Genomic DNA, 23,256 nt, shown 5'->3' with positions numbered 1-23,256 from the left:
CAGACCCTGTAGGGCAACATCTTATGGAGAAATTTCCAATAGCTTGGCCAACTTGAAAAAAAAAAACATACTTGATGGTGTGGTTTGGGTATATTTCAGCTGTCTTTTCCAAAGTCTCCAGTGCTGTGACATGAGAGGTGGCTAATCCTTTCAGAAGAGGGACCTTCAGATTGCTTAGGATGTTGGGACACATGTCTTCAGAAGACACTAGGTAGCTCTCATAGTACTACCTCTAAGATTTAATGACACATACATGTGAGCCCAGTCACTGTTCAGCTTCCTGCTTGGAGATATGATTTTCTTCCTGTTCCTCACAAGTGATCTCCAGAGCCAAGCTAATCCTGCACCATGCCCTTAAACTCACACTACAGTGACTAAATAATCTCACCGTGAAGTTAGTCTGCTTTCAGCGTTGTCTTGTCACAGAAGACAGTTGTCTACTTGCCCTGATGTTGACTGCAATGAAGGGAATTCACAGTAACTGTTCCTTAAGGGAAACAAAGAGTTCCAAATCGCTTTGACAATTTATAGACAGCATCAAACCTGCTATCCTTTTTTATGTATGTGTATGTGCATATAATCTTATAGAAACAATTTTTTAACAAAGAGAAAGCTTCCCTATGGCCAGCTGTGGTTCTTCATTAATACTCAAAGCAAAGGGAAAGGCTCTTTGAGTGTGGAGTACTGCTAATCCTGTGAAAGGTGAAGAAAAACAATGAAGTAACCCCATTAAACCTTTAATAATAGGAAAATCCATTTAGAAGATAACTAAATTCCAGGAAGTGATGATTGTTGCGATTGCAGGGTTGTGACAAATGCTGACTCATGTCTGTGCCTCCTGAGACTTTGGGATAAAACAACTGAATCAGATTTCCACTGGAAAATGCTGCATGGAAGCAGAAGTGTCTATGATGACCTCATTCTGAAATTGAGTGAGCTGTTTGTAGGGCATTTGCCTAGATAGGCTCAGTACTGCAACAGCAATAAATGAGCTTCTGGCTGGGACTGTCGGGGGCTGGAGATGGGACTCCATGGTTAAACTGGGACTGTCGGGGGCTGGAGATGGGACTCCATGGTTAAGCTGGGACTGTAGGGGACTGGAGATAGGACTCCATGGTTAAGCTGGGACTGTAGGGGGTTGGAGATGGAGCTCCGTGGTTAAGAACATGGAATGCTCTTCCAAAGGAGTTGGAATAAATTCCCAGCATCCTCATGGTCACTCACAACTATCTGTAACTCTGGTTCCAAGGAATCTGAGGCCTTTGGCTTCTGAAGGCACCAGACCTCCCCGCAGTGTACACTGGATGCTTTGAGACATTTTCCTTAATCATTTATGCAAACAAAAACAATAAAAAATTCCACAGAAATGACCCATTTTTCAGTTATCTAGAATTGCATTGTTTTGACCACTTTATATGTTAAAGTGCCAACTTACAAACTTTATGAAAAACCATGGAATTTGTGCCCTGGATTTGTTTAAATATCAAGCTAAGTTTTTTGTAAAGTGGATTTCTCTTTACATCTACATTTTAAGTAGAATATCCTCATTTGTTTATATTTTCATTTTCACTGATATGTTGATGCATAATATTTAAATGGAAAGACATAGGGGGTTATCTATATGCATGATTGACATAGAATTGAGATGAATGTGGTTTTTAGATTAATTTATTTGTCACCTAATTCACAAATTCACTGAAGTAAGAGACTAAATGGTTAGGACTGAATTTAGCTAACTCTTCAACTTGCTTTTTGCCCGACTTATCATTAATATTGAGCACGGTGTACCCCCCCACCCCCAATGCTAGGATATTGGTTGAAATTGTTTTTGATTGGCATACAAAAGTAAAAAATGTTTCAATGATGAGACCAAATTGTGACTTATGATGTGGCCTTTGCATTTGGAGGAGCAATGGTCCCTTGGGAGGTTTGATGAGTATTTCGTCATCTTTCTCTTCTTAGTGACACTGCTCTTTGTGGATTAACCACCTCACAGCTTGTGTGTGGTCTCGGAGCCACAAGAAGCAATATGATACACAGGTCTTTTCTAGCTGCTGCCTCAGAATTGACTTTATAATTTCATTATTAACCTTCAGACAGGTTTTATGTGATTTCTGATCACACTTTTCTGTTCTATGGAACAAGTCCAGAAGAATTCCCAATCTTTTCTGTTTCTATCATGGCTTTCTTTATTGAGTGTCTTACACTGGGAATAAATACATTCAGACTTTAAAAATAATTAACTTTCTGCCTTATTTCTTTGTCCCTTTCATGCTCTGTCTTCCAGATTATTAGCTTATTAAATGTTTTCACACCCCAGAAGACGCTGGAGGAGTTCCAAGACGTGTAAGTAATAAAACAACAAAGGTAATGAAGGTTGAGCCCAGCCCTCACTCAGATCACTCCAGGGGATGACAAATATAATAGCAACAGAGACGAAAAGGATGAAATTCCTTGCAAAGATCAAAGAGACCTAAGGAACAGGACCCAGGAAATGAGGTAGCAGTATGCAGTGGCGATTCTGCTGTGGTGTGACCTCCTGAAGGACACTTCTGCCTCCTTCTGGCCTATATGGTTTGTTGTTCCAAACTCTTGGTAAATCAGGGAAGTAAGAAAGCCTTATTTATTACTTATTCATTATTTCTGTGAAAATTTTCAGGATGGGTCAGTTCATTTTGAAAACTATTAATAAAGGACATGCTGCAATTTTTTTTAACCTATCTTTGCAGTGCCTTTAATTTGTGCAAAATGAATCTGTCTAGAATGTCGGTGACAAACACAACCTGAGGACAGTGATTCTAGGGCACAGTGTCTTCTTCTACACAGTTGCAGCACACTTTAGAAGTGGCTGTTTTGATTCCTGTCCTCATTTGTAATCATGCTGCTTAGGAGAGAGTTAAAGAAATAGAAGGAAAAGTATGATCACTAAAGGTTAGAGAACAGATGGGCATGAGCCACATACTAATTAGTGATGCTGCTATATGCATGTGGTTGAGTCGCTGCAGCTGTCCATCTTGATATACTTGGAAGTTTCCCATATTCTCAACTCAAGCAATCACAGAACTTGGAAGTTCAATAAACTTAGATGAAGTACAGGACTCCAACAGTGATGGAAGGTCATTCTAGAGCCTCCCTTCTGGAACTAACATGATGGGTTTACCTTCTAGTTACCTAGTGATGGAACTGATGGATGCCAACTTGTGTCAGGTGATTCAAATGGAATTGGACCATGAGCGGATGTCTTATTTGCTGTACCAGATGTTGTGTGGCATCAAGCATCTCCACTCTGCTGGAATTATCCACAGGGTAAGAACATTTACTCTAGAACTGCAGTGTGCTGACTGCTAGGGAACAGAAAGAACAGCACTGAAGTACTTTTTTAGGGAGAATTTGGTCAAACACCACACACTTGGTAATTTTGTAGATGGGTAGCGTTAGCCCCTGACTGATATGTAGAAGGACCTTCTGTGTGTGCTCTGGTAGAGTTTGAGTTCATATTTTTGCTCACTGAGAGCCTTATATTTCCTAGCCCTTTGACATTCAAAGTCGGATGAGTAGCTGAAATAAGACAGCTCATTTCCATTCTTCCTTTCTGGAAAAATAAGGGCAGCTACCCTGATATGCTCCCTGTCAGACCTAAAAATGACACTCATCCTTAAAGGCTTATGTTGTCCTAAAGAGAAACCTAAGAGATGGCAACAAATGATGGGTTATTTTCCCCAAGACTTCTTCCCATGCGAGCCTAAGTTGTAGAAATAACAGTACAGTTCTCTTCTGAACTTAAAATATTGTGTAAGGGCATTTTTCAAAATCTAAAACTACCTATGACTTGTCACAGTAATCCCGTGCTTCCCACAGGGTCCTGCAAGCAAGCTGTTGCATTGCAAGGCTGCCCTGTGTAGTGCTAGACTAGAAATCGCAGTTCTTGTAGACACTCACTTTCACTTTCTCCCCCTGTTCCTGTTGTCAGGACTTAAAACCCAGTAACATTGTGGTCAAGTCTGATTGCACTCTGAAAATTCTTGACTTCGGACTGGCCAGGACGGCAGGCACAAGCTTTATGATGACTCCGTATGTGGTGACACGATATTACAGAGCCCCCGAGGTCATCCTGGGAATGGGCTACAAGGAGAACGGTAGGGATGATCCTGGAACAGCGAAGCAGTGGGTTCATGCTTTAGATAACTGGGAGTCATTTTTGTTGTAACCAAGAAATTCTTTGGAAAAAGAACTGCCAGCGTTCATATTCAGAGAGTTCTTAAATACCACTAGGGGGGTCAGGCGTGAAGAATGTGAAGCATGTTTCTGAGAAGCAGGTTTGGCTACAGGAACTCTAAAATTCGATAGCTGAAAAAGAATTGCAAATAGAGTGTGATTACACAGTCGGATGACTGCTGACTGGCACACAGGCTTCAGACAGGGAGAATCACTGCTAACTTCATTGCAGTGTAGTCCAGATATTTGTGGAAGCTGTGAGAAAGATGCTTTGGTTAAACACTTGGCTTTTGTGTAATATCTCGGGTTGATGGCTGTGGTCCTCAAGAAAGACTAACAAAGATATTACAGAATCTTGCATCAAGTCAAGTTAGCATCATTCAAACTATAAGCTTCTTGTTCTTATGTCAAATCCTCTGTAAGTAATATTTAGTGTAGCACTATCTAGTAAATCTTAATAAATCCAAGAAACCATGTAAAGGAAAAAAAACATTCAATTTTACATTATTTCTTTGACAATAAAATCTAATGTACATGAACATGTTGAAAGAAAGATCCAGAAAAATATTTGAAATTCAAATTGAATTTTGATTGATTAAAACAGAGGGTTTATAAAGAACTTCTTAGAAAGCTTTGCAGTCTATCATTTTGTCGGAAATACTTACTATATAGAGCCATGTTGAAAACCATATCAAATATACTTAGAATTTATATTAGCTTTAAGTTAGATCTGTATATGTGCCCTGAATACCTGTTTTTATGTTTTATATGTTTAATTCCTAGTAATCCATTTTCACACAGTTCATCAAAACTACTGCTGCTGCGCTTTTTAGTGTAATTACTGCAGAGCGCATTTATGTGCCATTGAAGTTAGAAACAACCATTTGCATACTTCCAGTCTAGAGGGTTGCTGTCACACTGATGTCTTTGTATGCAACAAAGGGACAGTCAGCCCTGAGCAGGCCACTGCCAGAGCTGTGTCACCTTCTGACTTACGTTCATGGAGCCTTCCTCCTGAGTGAAACCCAAGGAGGATTAATTAAAGAGAAGTCAAGAATTGAGAACCAGAGTTACCAATAATTTATTGTATATTTTAAGGGGAAGATTTTGAATGTCCCAACCCAATGGGCTGTAAATATGCTAATTACCCTGATTTGATCACTACACATTGTGTGCATATAGCAAATATCCACAGGTATGATTACTATGTGTCACAAAATTTAGGAGAGATAAGGACAGACAGAGCCTGGAAGTCTGTTTGTCTGGTCTGTGTTTTTAGATCTTTGTCACACAGACAGAAGGTATTCAATCCCTGTTTCTGTCTTTATTCAAAAGGTCCACAAAACAATGAACAACCCTCCATTGCTGTGCAGGGAGGTGTGTCTCGTACCCATGTGTCATCCTTTTCTGTCAGCTGAGGGTGGTTATCATGCAGAAAAAAACAGCTTGTTCTTGCTCCAGGCATGCCCCTCCTGTTCACCTCACCCTGCTTCCCACCCCTTGGAGCAGCTCTGCCTAATGTTTTTGTTTTAAAATCTCCTTGTCCCTGATAAATGTGAAACTGGAGAGTGTTAAGGTCGGTTAACATGTCGGTTAACAAACAGGACAATTGGGAAATAAATACACGTACTTCAGTTTTAACACCTTTTATGCATTTTCACTTCTCAATATCTCCTTTGTGCATATGCTAATTTATCATATTTCTCAAAATATTTAAGATAGAAATTAGAGCTGATCTTTATCTTAAAGAATAATTTCTGAGTGAAAAATCAATGCTGTAGCACAGGATTTACAGTTTCTCACCACAAAGCTCACCGACCATTTCCTAGTCTCTTGGATTTGGTTGAATGAACTCTTATTTGGGACAAAGGATGTTCTCTTGCTGCCCACTGCACACAACTAAACAAAATAGGAGTGAACACAGTCCCCCTACAGGGATGAATGTAGCAAATGCTATCAAAACCGTCTCCGAGACCTTTAGTTGACACCTGCCTGGAGATACCCTTGGCTTTGTGAGTGTTCTCTTCCTGTCTGTGACATCGCCAACTCATGTCAATAAAGATGCAGTTTGGGCTCCCATCGAATACTCTGTTTTACACATGAATTTGAGCTCCCACTGTAGAGACTGTGTGATAACACAATGTGAATTTTAACTCACATTCAGCCACTGGAGGTGGAATGTGAGAGTCTTCCTTTCCCGTCACCAGAGGCAGCTACCTCAGTTAACCTTGCTTTCCTCCTGTCTTCGCTCCCTCTCTCCTGTTCCAGTGGATATATGGTCTGTGGGATGCATCATGGGAGAAATGGTTCGCCACAAAATCCTCTTTCCCGGAAGGGACTGTATCCTTGTACCTTTGGCTTCACCTGTTTTATTTTCTCTTCCTTTAAACTCGTAATGATTTTACCAGCAGAGTAAAGACAGAGCAGAAAGTTGGGTAAGTGGAGTACTTGTCACAATGAAGTGACAATTTCCATACTCTCTCCAGCACTGTCGACTGCCTACCACATGACTTCTTCTTATTAACTTTCCAATAGCAAGCCTTTCTTAGAAGCTAAAATAGGAATGCCATTTTTCAGAAGTAATGGAGACCACCAGACTCTAAATGAAAAACAAACAAAACAACAACAACAAAAACATAATTAGTAAATGAAGTCACTCTTTGCAGGTCATTTCCCATGATTTTTCTAAAGTGATTTATGATCCACAATATTCAAGCCTGATTTCCCTACTTACTCTCCCTGACAGTCTAAGCTTTCATCCACTGGTCCACGCATAGACAGGTGCAAATAGGCCACTGTAGCATGCATAGCCCCAGTAAAGGGTGAACTTCAACCCTTAGGAATCATAATTATCATTCACATTAATAGAGGTGACTTTAATAGGTCTTCATTCACTTGAGGTTGAGAGGTTGAGAGATGGTATATACATAGGCAATTATAGGGCTCTGCTTGCTGCACCAGAGTGAGAACCTGAGTTCAAATCCCCAGCACAGGAGCAGAAGCACACAGCTGTAACTGCAGCGGAGGGGCAGACCTCACTGCCAGCCAGCCTAGCCAATCAAAGAGCTCCAGGTCTAGTGAAAGCCCCTCACTCAGAACTTAAGGTGGAGTGTGACTGAGGGCAATACCTGACAATGACCTCTGGCCTCCACCTGCACCAGCACCCTTGAACACACACACACACACACACACACACACACACACACACACACACACACACACACAAAGATTAGGTCATTGTTTTTCCCACTAGGTTTCTTAGAGGGCTGTGTATGCATGAGAATTACTAAAGCAGATGAATTTCTTCAGTGACCAGAAATTCACTCTCTAGTAAAAGTACCCTTTTGTGTTTATGATATGTGGAAAATAAACTTCATGTATCAGCAAGAGAACATACTTTGATGAATGCAGAGTATCTTGCTAATGAATGCTAGTGCAAATTATGGTCAACACTAACTGACAGCTTCAACGGCAGTACAGTGTTAACTCAGAATAATTGGTAGAGATTTGGATTTTGTCAATAAGAAATATGGCAGTTAACTCTATTACACATTTTATTTGAGGAAGTTCTATTAAGAAATCCTTATATAAGAAAGACTATAATTTTATTTCAACATGAAAAGAAAGGTTAGAGTTCAAAAACTATGACTTAATAAGAAGCTAATAGCAAATGAGCATTTATGCATTCTGCTGGATATTAGTATGATATTGCTGAGTCCCAGCATTGACACAAAGTGCTGGTCTCTTCTAGCCCTTCAGTGATAAAGACCCCGGAGCCAGATGCCACTTCTCAGTCCTTGAAATTATAAATTGAATTACAAGTGCTGAATGAATACAGTGCTTACCACTATCTAGAAATACGCAAAGCATGTGCAGTGACCTGTAATGACTTCCTACTGAATATGTGTGAAGTGACAGGATTTTGAGTGTATTGAGGTAAAACACATATCGATACAATTGATCTTACCTGTTCCTTCCTATTCTTTTTTATTGTTAATATTGTCACATTTTAAATTGTATGCACAATTTACATGTGGGGCTGTTGTCTTTTTCATTGCATAGCGCTGGTCTAGAGGTTGAGGCAACCCTGTGACATCCTTGTGTCTATAATTCATTTTACACGATCATTTGCCTCATGCCTTTGTCCACAGGCACATTTCAGATGTGACTACATGAGACTTTTTCTTTACATCAAGATAGTTATTTGTAGTTTGAGGATCAATTACATAACCAATGTGTCTGAACATTATAACCCATATTCACATGTCAGTGCACTGATCTTACTCACAAGCAGAAATTATTTTTTGTGCTTTTGCCTTTGGGATAAAATACATTAAAAACAGAGAGAGGTACCTCCCCATCACTGCTCAGAGTGGAGGCTGCAGTTCCTGTGGGTCACCTGCTGGTGGAGAAAGACAGGTCAGGATTTCTCAGCAGCCTGAGACCTAGCTGTCCTAGGTCACTTTTCCACAGAGCGAGGCCCTCCTGGGAGCGAAATGTAGCTCTCCACTCACTTCTCAGAGTTGCTCTTCTGTTGACAGTTGAAACTCAACAACTGACACAATTAGAATAAACTGAAACTTTTAAAATCTAAATTGACCCTTCAGCAAAACAGATTTTATTTTTGTTTTAGAAAAATTTTGAACCTGAATGAAACTGTGTAAAAGTCAGTATAGAAAAAGCTGCATCCTGACACATGTTCTCATCAAGTCCTATCTCTAACGCAGAGAGTATAGACTGTAGGGAGGTCTGTGTGTTGTGTGCCTTTGTCACGAGTGGTTACGACACAGAGCACAGGTCTTTGAGAGCCAGGCTGACTGCCCTGTGTGATACAAGTCTACAACACTGTCACTTTCTGACTCGGGCTTCCTACTGTCCTTAGAGAAAGATCAGGCCATTGAGGAAGCTCACTGAACCACAAAGAACAGGCACAAGGATGCAATGGTTTCCCTGGAGAAGAACCATGACAATATGTCAGCATAAATAATTCTAGGATTTGCTGGAAGTAATATTGAAGTTTAGTATGCATTAATTGAGACCCTGACTAGTTCAAGATCTGCAGGCTCTCCTACTTAGAAATATTAAAATACATGTAAATTAATTAATATTAATAAGAGTATCAAATTATTCTGACTGGAAAATAATGCAATAGTCTATATTCAACATCATTCCTTACTTTTCACAGAACTTTTAATGCTGTGCAAAAGCAAAAACATTAAAATGCCTTTGCAAATAAAATGAAAATTTCACCAATGACTGATTTTTTTTTCACTTAAATCTATCTTTTCATTTTGAGAAACACTGTGGGCTTTTCTGGGTGTTTGCTATTATCCTGATACCATCCCAGGGCCGTTTACTTACTACTGAGTTTTGATGTTGGCAAAGATATGCAATTTTAAACATAAAAACATAGAGTACCAGAGAGATGGATCAGTTGATAAAGCATTTGCCTTGCAGGCACAGAAACACAAGTTCCATTGTGAGAACACACCTAAAGAGACCAGACATTGCAGTACATTCCTGGAGTACCAGCACCTGAGAGATGATTCAGGCAGGTCCCTGGGGCCCTGGCCAGCCAGTCTAGCTTACTTGGCAAACTCCAGGCTAATGAGAGACCCTGTCTCAAAAAACAATGGATATAGCTTGAGGAATGGAGCTTGAGATTGTTCTTTGACTCCATGCACCTGCTCATACACAGGAAAACGCACCTGCCCGCCCATGTACACATGTATATGCTCACACATGCACACATAGTGTATACATAATTGGATTTGCTTTCCATCCATTAATTTTCTAATTATTTTAATATTTCAATTTTAACTCATTTTTCATATTGTGCATTAACTCATTCAATTTTCATGATAGTTTCATGATGGAAACAGATTCCCTCAGAGCTGGGCTGTTTACAGAGTACAGAGAAGAGGGCCCTCTGCCTTCCACGTGAATTCTCTCTTTCAGCAAGTTTATCTCAACTCACTTGGTTGGAAATTTCCCCCAACCCTGCGCAGTCCTCCCTCTGTCCACTCACTCCAAACCCCAGCATGGCAGTGCTGTCCTCTGGATCCCAGACTCTCCCTCGGCACCCTGCACTGTCCTCTGGATCCCAGACTCTCCCACAGCACCCCTACACTGTCCTTGGGATCCCAGACTCTCCCTCGGCACCCCTGCACTGTCCTCGGGATCCCAGACTCTCCCATGGCACCCTGCACTGTCCTCTGGATCCCAGACTCTCCCTCGGCACCCCTGCACTGTCCTCGGGATCCCAGACTCTCCCTTGGCACCCCTGCAATGTCCTAGGGATCCCAGACTTTCCCACGGCACCCCTGCACTGTCCTCGGGATCCCAGACTCTCCCACGGAACCCCTGCACTGTCCTCGGGATCCCAGAGACTCCCACGGCACCCCAGCCTTTTCACAAACCTTCTTTAAGCCTGCTTATTCTTTTTTTAAAGTTGAAAATAAGTTTTTCATACAACATATTCTGATCACCTTTCCCCCTTCCTCATCTCCTCCAGATCCTCTATACCTTCTCATTTGTCCAACTCCATGTTTTCTTTCTCCTCTCTCTTTAGAAAACAAACAGGCTCCAGGCGGTGGTGGCACACGCCTTTAATCCCAGCACTCAGGAGGCAGAGGCAGGCGGATCTCTGTGAGTTCGAGGCCAGTCTGGTCTACAGAGTGAGTTCCAGGAAAGGTGCAAAACTACACAGAGAAACCCTGTCTCGAAAAAAACCAAAAAAAAAAAAAAAAAAGGAAAGAAAAACCAAAATAAATAAATAAAGAAAAAAGAAAAAAAAAAAACAGGCAAAATCAACCAACCAAACAAACAATACCAGTACAACAGCAACATCAAGAAAAACAACAACAACAAAAACCTGAAACAACCATAGAATTAAAAAATAGAAAAAAAGCACTAGGAACACACACACACACACACACACACACAGAGGCAGGCACACAGAAACAAAACCCATAAAAACACAAGTTGCGGAAACATAACATACTAGCAAAAGACCAGTAAGATAAAAAGTGCCCAAAGTGACATGAGACAAAAAATCCCCCCAAATGCCACTGAGCTCATTTTATGTCGGCATCTTCTGCTGGGCACATGCTCTGCAGGCCCTGAGCTGTGTCCTGTGTCCTCAGTGAGACTCAACTGGAGAACACTAAGTTTTCCTCTGTGAGCAGATGTCAATTGGAGGTAGCTTCTGGGTTAGGGATGGGAGCCCGTGTCTACTTCCTTCTCAGAGCTGGGACCCCATCTGGTTTGGACCTGGTTGGGTCCTGTGCATGCTGCCGCAGTCTCCGTGAGTTCATATGTACATCAGTCCTGTTGTGAGCCTTGCTTCTTTTACACACTTTTTTTTCCCTACTGTATGTTTTTATTTTCTATATCAAATGGAAGGATCTTCTTTGAACAAGGAACCCACAGTGGTCCTTTTTCTGTAGTTCTTGACGAGAGTTTTCTGGACTTGGCTTCTGTTGGAACTTAGTACATGGTATTCATTTCAAAATTCTAGATATGGGGTGAATTGTCTCCAATTAAAGCAGGCAGTATGATAGAGTAAACACCCTTCTTGCCTCTCTTCCTGTAAGCATGGAAACATTAGCTGGAAAGAAAACAACAGGTATAAGACCTTGCTAGGGAGGGATGGTGCTAAGGGGCAGGGAAACGACTTCCCACACAATGAGACAAGCAAAGAAAACATCATCCTATCAACAGAACATGATATCATTCAGAGTTCGCACATGAGAGCCGGAGATAGTGAAAGTAAAATAGAAACTGAAGGTCATGACTGTTGTGTCTATGCCATGGACAGATAGTCACATCAACTGTTTGAAACAGGACTTACTTCCCAATAAGTTCATAGTTAACATGTTATTTTATAATAGTATTATAAAATATTAATACTATTATAATTAAAATTTTAATTTTAATTATATTTAATTAAAATTAAAATATCAATACTATTATAAAATAACATGTTAATTATACTAAATATTAAATATATATTATATATATTTGTGTGTGAGAGATATGAGAGCAACATATCTCCAGGGTTATGAAGGGAAGGAGTTAGGTAGATGGACCCAGGATAAGTGTTCCTCTGAGTCTCTGGCATTGAAGTGTTTTACAGAGTGTCTCAGGAACTGCTGTGTGGGGGTCTTACATAGGAAAGACACGCGTGTTCTCAGTTTGAGGACATTAGTACTCTATTAAGGTTCTACTTTGGTTTTAAAACATTGTGATTTTTAAAGATTGATTTTCAAAATGTAAGATTCCCAAAGAAATGATCTTTGTTTTGTCCTTTGAGGTTTGCTGGAAGAAACTATGAAAAATGTTGTCTGAATTCTAAATTAAGTGACAACTCGGTTCAGCGTGCTAAAGGACAAATCAGAGCAGTTTCAGAGGCATGGCAGTCTCCAAACCTGGATATTTTCAAGTTTCCCAGGGGGCAGCTGTGTTGGTCCCTGTCTGTTGTGGTGACAGGACCCAAGGCCATGGCTCACAAGAAGGAAGGGGTATTGGGACACACAGTTTCAGATGTTTCAGTCCATGGTTAACTTGAAGTGGGGAAGAGAAAAGAGAGAGTTACAGAGACACCACCTCTCTATACTTTTAAGGGTCAACCCCTAAAGACTGAACTTCTTCCACAAAGTTCTTCCGAAAGGCACCTCTGCTTCCTATAGCTCCACAGACTGGACACTGAGCCGTTCGCCTGGTGGTTCTCAACCTCTGGGGCATGGCCCCTTTGGAGTTGAATGACCTTTTCACAGGCATCACCTATGACCATCAGAAACCCCAGATGTTTACATTACAGTTCATAACAGTAGCAAAATCACAGTTATGAAGTAACAACAAAAATGCTTTTATGGTTGGCGGTCACTACAACATGAGGAACTGTATTAAAGGGCCGCAGCATTGGGAAGGTTGAGGACCACTGCTCTAGTCTTAGTATTTGAGGTGTTATAGAAGATCCAAAACACAGCGTTCACACAGCCCGAGAACTGTTTCATCATGGATTATGACCCAAGCTATTAGGAAAATTGAAAAGCAGTGACTAGGATTTCTTTCCTTGGATTTAGATGAAAGATAAAGTTTGAAAAGAAGAAGAAAATTTAGAATCAACTTACTTGTGTAAAACACTTTGGATATTCTCAGAAAACTGATGATTATATTTTAGCAACATCTGAAAATGCTTAAAATTTCGTTTAAACAAAGTGACACACTATCTGGGTATTATAATTGTAAATACATTGGCTCCCTGCTGTGGAATGCTGGGGGTGGAGGCACACTGTAGTAACATAGCCAGAATGGCACTCTATCAGTGTCCTGTATAGGAGACCCAATATGCCTTAGAAAGTGTGAGAATTCAGTTTCCAATGGATACTTATCTGTGGTACCATCCACTCTAATATTGTTAAAATTTCATAGATTAACCTGGTGTAGCCTTGATAAGCATTTTCAACCACTGTACATACATGAAGTGAAGGTTTACCACTCACTTGTCTTCCCTGATCAATGATCCGAGTTCTAAATTCACCTGTTTCTAATGGGGGGGGGGATGACCGATTTATAGACTGTGTTACACGACTGGATATTGAGTATTAACCTCATTGTGAGCCCACAAAACTCATGTAGGGCTCCATGTGTACGTCAATCTTTAGAGGTTGCTACTTCTGGGCACAAGAACTGGCACACCTGCTGCACAGTCTAGGTAGTCAGAAGGATGGTGAACAGAGAGGAAAACTTACAGAGAATTCAAGGGCTTCAGGTACGGTCACTTCAAAAAGTGTGCCAGTGGCAAGACGGACCTTAGAACTTAAACCTGGTGTTCATGTTTGTCTTTTCTTTCTTTCTTTCTTTTTTTGTATAAACATTTTATGATTCCTTAAGACTATTTTGAGTTCTGACTGGGAAGGGAAGATAAGTGTAGAAAAATGTTCATCTTTTACTTTGGAATATGGATATACTGCAAAAGTACATGCGTGCACACACACACACACACACACACACACACACACACACACACATACAGTGGGGGGGGAGAACAGGGATTCATACCAGTTGGCAATATATTAGTTATTGAGCCAATAACTGTCTGGAGCCTATTGAGGACACAGCAACATAGGGACCCTGTTCCCATTTTGATCACCAATATTACTGATGATATTGGTCTATATATGAGGGACCATTATAAAAATATCACAAGATTTTATTCTAAAGGATAAAACTGGTCAGTTTTAGGAGAGAAGTTACTCAGCATTATACCACGCTGACATATGCTCAGATATTTTTTTTTAAATGTGGAAATAGAGTCATTGTTTATTGCGTGGTTCTCAACCTTCCTAATGCAGTGACCCTTTAATACCTCATGTTGTGGTGATCCCCAGCCACAAAATTATTTTTGTTGCTACTTTATAGCTGTAATTTTGCTGCTGTTATAAATTGTAGTGTAAATATCTGATATGAAGGATGCCTGATATGCAGCCCCTATGAAAGGGTCATTCAACCCCAAAGGAGTCTTGACGCACAGGTTGAGAACAGCTGGCTAAGACACTAGAAGTTTCATGGAGCCACTGGTGATTTGATATGGAGTATTCCATTCTCAGTGGCTTCAGCAGTGAAATGGGCTGCCTAGTGAATAGTTAGGTTCACTCATTTAAAAAAAAACAAAACTATGAAAAGTTATTATGTATCTGAATATAAATTATGTAACTAAAAGTTGAACTTTTTGTGTGTATATTTAGTTTCTATATATAATACAATATACGTATGTGTTGAAGCTAGTTTTTTGAAAGCTATCACCAGGCAATATGGAAAGGGCTTTACCAGAAATACAACATTGAAAATTTTACACAATAAATGCTTTTTAGTGCTGACATTTTAGAGGATGAAAATAACATTTAGAGAGGTGAAGTTGGTCAAAGTCACACAACAGTTAAGTGGTGGAATTAGTTCCGAAGCAGCAAAAGGGGTGTAGACACATCTACCAGAGGTACTGTAGACACATCTGCCAGAGGTACTGTAGACATATGTTCCAGAGGGACTGTAGACACATCTGTCATATGTACTGTAGACATATCTGCCAGAGGGACTGGAAACGCATTTGACACTGGTACTGTAGACACATCTCCCACATGTACTGTGGGCAATTCTCCCAGATGTTCTGTCGACACATCTCCCACATGTACTGTGGGCAATTCTCCCAGATGTTCTGTTGACACATCTCCCACATGTACTGTGGGCAATTCTCCCAGATGTTCTGTCGACACATCTCCCACATGTACTGTAGGCAATTCTCCCAGATGTTCTGTAGACATATCTCCCAGATGTACTGTAGACAGATCTCCCATATGATGTTCTGTAGACAGATCTCCCATATGATGTTCTGTAGACAGATCTCCCATATGATGTTCTGTAGACAGATCTCCCATATGATGTTCTGTAGACAGATCTCCCATATGATGCTCTGTAGACAGATCTCCCAGATGTTCTGTAGACATATCTCCCAGATGTACTGTAGACAGATCTCCTATATGATGTTCTGTAGACAGATCTCCCAGATGTCCTGTAGACAGATCTCCCAGATGATGTTCTGTAGACAGATCTCCCAGATGATGTTCTGTAGACAGATCTCCCATATAATGTTCTGTAGACAGATCTCCCAGATGATGTTCTGTAGACAGATCTCCCAGATGTTCTGTAGACAGATCTCCCAGATGTCCTGTAGACAGATCTCCCAGATGATGTTCTGTAGACAGATCTCCCAGATGATGTCCTATAGACAGATCTCCCAGATGTCCTGTAGACAGATCTCCCAGATGATGTCCTGTAGACAGATCTCCCAGATGTCCTGTAGGTATATCTGCCAGATGATGTCCTATAGACAGATCTCCCAGATGATGTCCTGTAGACAGATCTCCTAGATGTCCTGTAGACAGATCTCCCAGATGTACTGTAGACAGATCTCCCAGATGTCCTGTAGACAGATCTCCCAGATGTACTGTAGGCATATCTGCCACATGTACTGTAGGCACATCTGCCAGAGGTACTGGTACTATAGACACATCTGCCAGAGGTACTGTAGACACATGTATCCGAGGTACTGTAGACATACCTGCCAGATGTACTGTAGGCATATGTTCCAGAGGTACTGTAGATACACCTGCCAGATGTACTGTAGACAGATCTCCCAGATGTACTGTAGGCATATCTGCCACATGTACTGTAGGCATATCTGCCAGATGTACTGTAGGTGTATCTCCCAGATGTACTGTAGACATATCTCCCAGATGTTCTGAGGGCATATCTGCCACGTGTACTGTAGAAAAATCTCCCAGATGTTCTGTAGGCATATCTGCTACATGTACTGTAGACAGATCTCCCAGATGTCCTGTAGACAAATCTCCCAGATGATGTCCTGTGGACATATCTCCCAGATGTACTGTAGACAGATCTCCCAGATGTCCTGTAGACAGATCTCCCAGATGTCCTGTAGACAGATATCCCAGATGTCCTGTAGACAGATCTCCCAGATGTACTGTAGACAGATCTCCCAGATGTCCTGTAGACAGATCTCCCAGATGTCCTGCAGACAGATCTCCAAGATGTACTGTAGACAGATCTGCCAGAGGTAATGCAGAGGAACTGTAGACGTATCTGCCAGGGGTACTATAGACATATCTGCCAGAGGTGCTGCAGATGTACTGTAGACATATCTGCCAGAGGTACTGTAGACATATCTGCCAGAGGTGCTGCAGAGGTACTGTAGACATGTCTGCCACATGGGAAAGAGAAACAGATGCATCAAAGTTCTAAATAGCTCCTTGGCAGCTTTTCCAAACATTTATGGGCAGACAGGAGATCACACAGCTTGTGCTTTAATTACCTGCCTTTCTTCTTTAACTTTCCTGTAACACACACATTCATACACATGATGCACATTATACAAACACACTGCACATATACATGACACATACTACAAACACACACACTACACATGACACACATTCACACTCAGACATTATATATACTCACAAATATGCATACTACACACATATTACACATACATACTATATACACAGTACACATACCACATAGTACACATATACACTCACACACTACACAGACTATACACACTCATACTTGCACACACATCACACGCAGATGGGTTACTGGGGACAGAATGATAAAATTACTTGCAATTTAAAAATAAAACACTTTCCCAGAGCTGTTGTATTTTTTTTCTTTCCTCAAAAATTCTGAGCCTCTTGTGAGGCAGTGATGACCAGATGCTTCTAACTCATCCTAATGGACACACAACCATTTGCTCTGTCTTTCCCTGAGAGTTTGCATGGCCCTTGCTTTCCTGAAATGGAAGCGAACACATTTTCTCCTCAGGGTTTAGGGACTAAGCAATGGGCACCCTGGGTTTCACTCCAGTGAGGTTTTCACAGTGGAAAGAATCTTCCAGGACCTCCTTCAGGACACTGCCAAATTACTACATGTAATTTGAAGCCTGAGTGGAGTAATGCCATGAGGTGCTGCTGCCCCTGCACCCTCTTTGTTCCATTCCCCCCACATTCTGTTTCCTTCCAGTGTTGCTCAGCCTGTCTTCAACTCTGTGAGAGCAAGCGGGTACAGCCCCAGGAGGGAGGAGGCTTCCCTTCCTTGCTTGCCCTTCCCTATCCCTCCTGCCCCCTTTTACCCCTCCCATCGCCCTCTACCCCCCCCCCCCCCCCCGCACCTCCTGTGCCCTTGCTCTGCCTTCCTGGTTTCAGTTCTGGATGATAACTGACAATAGCAAGGAGACATTGTAATTGACCCTCCCATTCCAGATTTCCTTTGATTTTCAGTCTCAGAAGTGTTTGCTCTTTAATCTTGTTTATTTCATGGTGAACAGTTCTGTTGGAATAGCCCACACTTTTAGCATTACAAAAGTCCGTGCTTATGGAAGAGGACAAGACTTCCAGCTTAGAAACTGCTCCTTTGATGGGATTCAATGATGGAGCCTGCATATTCCAAAACATTCATTCTCCAACAGGCATTTCTGCTTCTAGAAATTTATTCATATTTATAAACAAGCATAAATGCCTTTTATAAAAGTAATTTTCTTTTGGGGTGCATGCCGCTAGCTTTTCTTCCTTTCCTTTTCCTGATAGGGTACATAAAAGAATGTCAATGATATTGATTTACATGCTGCCCCTATTAACACAGCCTAGGATAATTTTCAATACAAATCACTTAGATTCCAGCAGATGAATGCAAATTAGATCTTTTAAATCAGAAGTGAGAGAAAGCATTGAATTATAATTGCAAAGTAATATAATCAGACATCAGTAGCTTCAGACGGCTTTGTTGGTTCTGCTGAAAGGGCTGGGCATTCCATGTGAGCCCTGTTTATACCTCAAGGCCCAGCTGGTCACGGACTGGCCTCTGCCTCAGTCAGGGAAGTACAGGCAATGATTCTATGGTGTGAGTGGCCTTGGTGTTTTACTTCTGTATTGATCTATTTGTGTGTTCTTGCTTATATTCATTTCATTTTTGTTTTCAGTTGACATGTGGTCGGTAGGGTGCATCATGGGAGAAATGGTAAAAGGTGCAGTGCTATTTCCCGGCACTGATCGTATCCTTCAGCGGCCACTGGTCTCTGTGCACCCTTCTCAATTTATTTCTTTTGTTTCCAATGCAAGACTGCTCAAGATCTCCATTCACAGCCCTCAGAGAGTTTCCGTGAGATCAAATGTCAAGTATTTGCAAGCTAGCTTCATGTTAGAATAACCTCAACTCCCAGAAAGACCTTCCATGGATGGGATAGTGGGAGACATGAAAGGTTCAGCCTTGCATTGAAATCTCCGCCTTACTTCAGTTCTTCCGAACTCACTCTGTTTTATTATTCTGCTTTTAGAGATTAAAAAATGGAGACATATATATGTAGCGAGACAATAAATGACCAAGTCAGTGTTCACACTGAAGCTTTACGGTTTTGTATCATAAGAAATATTCATTTAGTGTGGCGATCCAAAGTTCACCCACAAGTGTGATTTGTTTAACGCAGGTCCAGACAACATGTCTGCACATCTCGTTTTCACCCTCATCAACCACTTTTCAAACACTCTGGATTATTCACTTCACTTACAGGGAAGGAATTTCTCCAAACCTGCTCTTCTTTTCTGAGATCATTAACCAGCAGTATTTAATACCTCCTTGATTAACAGTGACTAGATAGAACATCTGGAGAAGTCATTTAAATCACTCTGAGAAATAAAAGTAATCTCTCTAAAGTAGCAACTGATTAAAGGAGTCCAGAGGTCCCGGGTGGACATGCTGCCGAACACCACCTAGAAACAGCCTGCCCCCTGAGGAAGCGAAATGCCTGCTGTGTTTGGTCACGTTTGATGATGATCTGTCTTCATCATTCTAAGGGGAAAACCTGAAGTGAAGTGTTCATGATTTAAAAGCAGCTTTGAGTCGCTAATTATGGGCTAATGTCTAATTAGTCTGATTTAATAACATCATGTGATTATCTACTCTCTTTAAGTTTTTAAAACCCTGCCATCTCCATGGATAACATGATGTGTGTGTGTCTGTGTGTATGTGTGTATTTCATATACAGTTCCACACACATATGTAGAGTATAGCATTATAACTTCATACATACTTTCCTTAGGTTTAAAAGGAACAATTCAGAAATTTACAAGGTGGCAGAGAGTGATCAAGGAAAGACAGCAACACCTACCTTTAGCCCCCGCCCCCCACCCCCAGGCATGTAGGAGCACCTACACATGCACATGTGTGCACACTCATACATTCACACACATCTATACTGCCTACGCAGCACACAAAACACCACAAATAAACAAAAAGGTAAACGTTTTACTTCTGTTTTTGCTAAGATGTTTTTCCTCTAGTCTTAAACTATGACGCCCTGACTTTAAAAGTATTTCTGTCCTTATTGCTATTTTGTTTCCATTAATACATTTTATTCAATGCTATCTATAAATTTACCTATTAGTGCTAATGTTAATTCTGTTTTGAAGATATGTTGGCTTGATCAAAACAAAAGTACTTCATTTTTCTGAAAAGAAACCAAAACTAGGATTTCTTTCATTCCCTACGAATCAGTTGCTTTTTTCTTAACATTTGGGAATAAATTTGAATTAGTCTGTATGCTCTTTGCTCTTCCAGAAATTCATTAGAATTGAATCGCTGCAGATTAAAGCAATGTTTGCCACCTGAAGATTAGACTAACAGTTTCCATTTCTGATTGTAGCATACTGCAAGATTCCCCAGCAGAGCTACGGAACACAGCCCAGCATTATTACCATCACTTCCTGGGAGAAACTATTTCGGCATCACTGTTTAATCTGAAAGTCAAAACCCCTAGTCAACAATTCTTAAGACCCCTGTAATGTCACAAGGTCATACCGCATAGACCGTATGTGAGGCTTGGATAGTGAGCCTTTTTCTGGGTATCTCAGAGACACATATGTAAATTTCTTGGGAAACCAATTAACTGCGGTTCATTAATGATATTAAGCCCATTGGTTTAGTTTAAGTTAGTCTTTTAAATGTAAACTGTAACCACTGACTATCATAGAGTTAGCCTTTAAAGTGCAAGATGTACTACTTACCTTAATAAGTATTTGTTATCAAAAGGAACTTATTTAAAGAGAAAAAAATTACACTGAAAACTATTAAAGAGAGGCTTTAGAATGGAGCCAGAGATGAGGAGTCTGTAAAATTACAACCTGTTCAACACGTTATAAAGCCATGTTGCTTTAAAAGTCAATAAACACATCTGTTTGAAAGCGTTCTCAAAATAAATGATTTCTAAAAGCCCTTACATATCAGCCATGCACATCATTTTGATATAGTTAAATAGCAAAGGGGATTTTAATAAAACTTTCATGTTCTTTATATGACAAAAAAATACAACATATTGTTTTTAGTGGGAAATTTAGAAATTAGCCAAATAGTTCTTAAAGTTGTAAATATTTCACAAGTAGGTTTTTAAAAATATCTATTAAATAAATCTCATTCCATCATAATGTTTTTAAGTCTGTACAGATTAATAAGAATTTAGTTTCAGCAATGTGACAGATGACTCAGAGGTTAAGAGCACTAGCTGCTCTTGAAAGTAACTTTGGTTCCATTCCCAGCACCTACAACTGTCCATAACTTCAATCCCAGGGAAACCAGGGGGATGTTTTTCTTTCATAATTTTGAATTATTTTATTTTTGAGATTATAATTACATCATTTCCCCTTTTTATTTCCTTTCTTCAAACTCTCCCATATAACCCTCTCTGCTCTTGTTCAAATGCATGACCTTTTTTCATTAATTGTTGTTAAACACACATGTGCGCATGCGCGCACGCACACACACACACACACACACACACACACACACACACACACACACACCTAAATACATACATACAACCTGCAGTTTTCTGTATAATATTATTTACATGTAAGTTTTCAGGGCTTAACATTTGATATTTATTTGATACAATTGGTATGCTGGGCTGGAAGTCGGGGATTGCTTTCCTCTTTAAATCTGAATATAAAAAGCTTTGCCAATGCCTCACTTGGCATGTACTTTTCAACAGGGTTGAATGTAGCCCAGGCTGGCCTTGAACTCATTGTTCAGTCCAAAATCCACGTGGACATCTGATCCTCCTGTTTCTACTTCCCAAGGGCTCAGCTCACGGGTATGCCCCAAGCTGCCTGGTTTATATGGTGCTGGGGGTTGACCCAGGGCCTGTAGAGGCTGGTCAAGCTCTGCCACCTGAGCTATCACCCCAGCTCTCTCTTCCTGACCTCACAGAAATCTGGCTGTCCCCTCTTAACAATCCAGTGTACATAGCGATACCCAGAAATTAGCATGGCCTTCCAGAGATGTGTCCTAGGATGGAGCACAGTGTCCTGCAGCCCATCGTCCATAGAGTCAACAATGGTGAGTGAAACCATTTGCATTAGTGATGTCACTAGAGTGAAAGGGACTTTGACCTTCTCATCTCTAAAACACAGATGTCAAATCTTTTGTCAACTTTCAAAATGCAATCACATGCAAGTAAGACAGATCAATGTTTGTGAAGCCAAACCACTGCCCCAGGGAGAGGCTACCCTTTCCATCAGAGAACGAAGACTGCCATGGGAAGTTAAGAACAGTCTCCCAAAGAGCCTATGCAGACAAGGAGTCCAGGAGGTTACCCTTCAATAGCTTACAAAGTGTTGCTTCTGCAACATATCCTAATACATGTTAGAAAACATAATTCTTGTCTACTTTTGATTTGTAAAGATAGATTACAATAATAGACTTATAAGAAAAACCAATTTTCGCATGTCCAATAGTAGGCCCCGGAGGCTTGTCCTCACTGAGTCACTGAATCAGGTTCAAGACTGCATGCTCTCGCTTATCATACTTCCTCCTGTGTCCACTCTTAAGGAACACACTGTTAATGAATTGTGCCTTAAACATTTCTTCATGTTTTGTGTTATCAGAAACTGAGGAATATTTTTGAGACAAAAAAGAACATTTGCAAATAAAAAAAAATAACACAGCTAAAAACTTTGTTCTTCCCACCACCACCACATAGAGCCTTGCACACACCCCTGAGCTGCATTCCCAGCTCCAAACTAAAATCTTCTCAAAGGAATAAAACCACTCAAACACAACCAACAGTAGAGAGAACTCTCTTTAGTGTGTGTGTGTGTGTGTGTGTGTGTTTCCACCCTGATCTTCTTACAAATGCCCTCAAGTGTAAAAGTGCTTTTAAAACCTAATTTTATTATGATTACCAAGGCAAGCTGGGGTCACTGTGTGGTGTGTGGAAGATGTTTCTGTGCAGCTGAGCTCACTGTGTGTGGGAAAGACACCTGTGCTGTCCTCAGCTGACCTCATGGGAAATGCAGCACTCAGTTCTCTTCCTCCTCTGTAGTCTTTCCTCCACAGGAGCTCAGTAGTCTTGGCTATCATATCCCCATTTTCAAGACAGTAAAATGTGAAAGAGAGAAAGATTGGGACTTTTTC

General features: G+C 40.7%; 2 protein-coding genes and 1 long non-coding RNA gene across 12 annotated transcripts in view; 1 reads left to right on the top strand and 2 right to left on the bottom strand.

Annotated features, from left to right (window-relative positions):
* Mapk10 (mitogen-activated protein kinase 10) overlaps positions 1-23,256 on the top strand; it is a 288,581-nt gene that overhangs the window by 207,130 nt on the left and 58,195 nt on the right. For 7 of the 10 annotated variants that reach the window (XM_006975410.4, XM_076546802.1, XM_006975412.4 and 4 more), the window contains 4 exons: positions 2,288-2,346; positions 3,168-3,306; positions 3,971-4,136; positions 6,484-6,555. In XM_006975410.4, the coding sequence (XP_006975472.1) occupies positions 2,288-2,346; positions 3,168-3,306; positions 3,971-4,136; positions 6,484-6,555 (436 nt within the window). Of the gene's footprint in view, positions 1-2,287; positions 2,347-3,167; positions 3,307-3,970; positions 4,137-6,483; positions 6,556-18,772; positions 19,015-23,256 lie in introns of those variants that run through there. The other 3 variants (XM_076546803.1, XM_076546804.1, XM_076546805.1) reach the window with 2 other exon arrangements.
* LOC107401066 (uncharacterized) overlaps positions 4,692-23,256 on the bottom strand; it is a 54,625-nt gene continuing 36,060 nt past the window's right edge. Inside the window, exon 3 of the long non-coding RNA XR_013043061.1 lies at positions 4,692-11,824. This is a non-coding gene — a long non-coding RNA (uncharacterized LOC107401066). The remainder of the gene's footprint in view (positions 11,825-23,256) is intronic.
* LOC143266839 (uncharacterized) lies at positions 15,069-17,935 on the bottom strand. Its single transcript, XM_076546948.1, has 3 exons — positions 17,927-17,935; positions 16,181-16,878; positions 15,069-16,078 (listed from the first exon to the last, which is right to left on the bottom strand). The coding sequence occupies exons 1-3, from the start codon at positions 17,933-17,935 to the stop codon at positions 15,103-15,105; spliced, it is 1,683 nt and encodes a 560-aa protein (XP_076403063.1). The 3' UTR covers positions 15,069-15,102.

Source organism: Peromyscus maniculatus, chromosome 10, assembly GCF_049852395.1.
Source record: "Peromyscus maniculatus bairdii isolate BWxNUB_F1_BW_parent chromosome 10, HU_Pman_BW_mat_3.1, whole genome shotgun sequence".
Classification (NCBI taxonomy): domain Eukaryota; kingdom Metazoa; phylum Chordata; class Mammalia; order Rodentia; family Cricetidae; genus Peromyscus; species Peromyscus maniculatus.
The sequence above is the reverse complement of the archived record's forward strand: the minus strand, read 5'-3'. Positions and strand labels throughout refer to the sequence as shown.

Coding starts and splice junctions, on each gene's coding strand:
- LOC143266839 (XM_076546948.1), bottom strand. Junction 16,079..16,180: donor AGGACATCTGGGAGATCTGT/CTACAGTACATC, acceptor TGGCAGATATAC/CTACAGGACATCTGGGAGAT.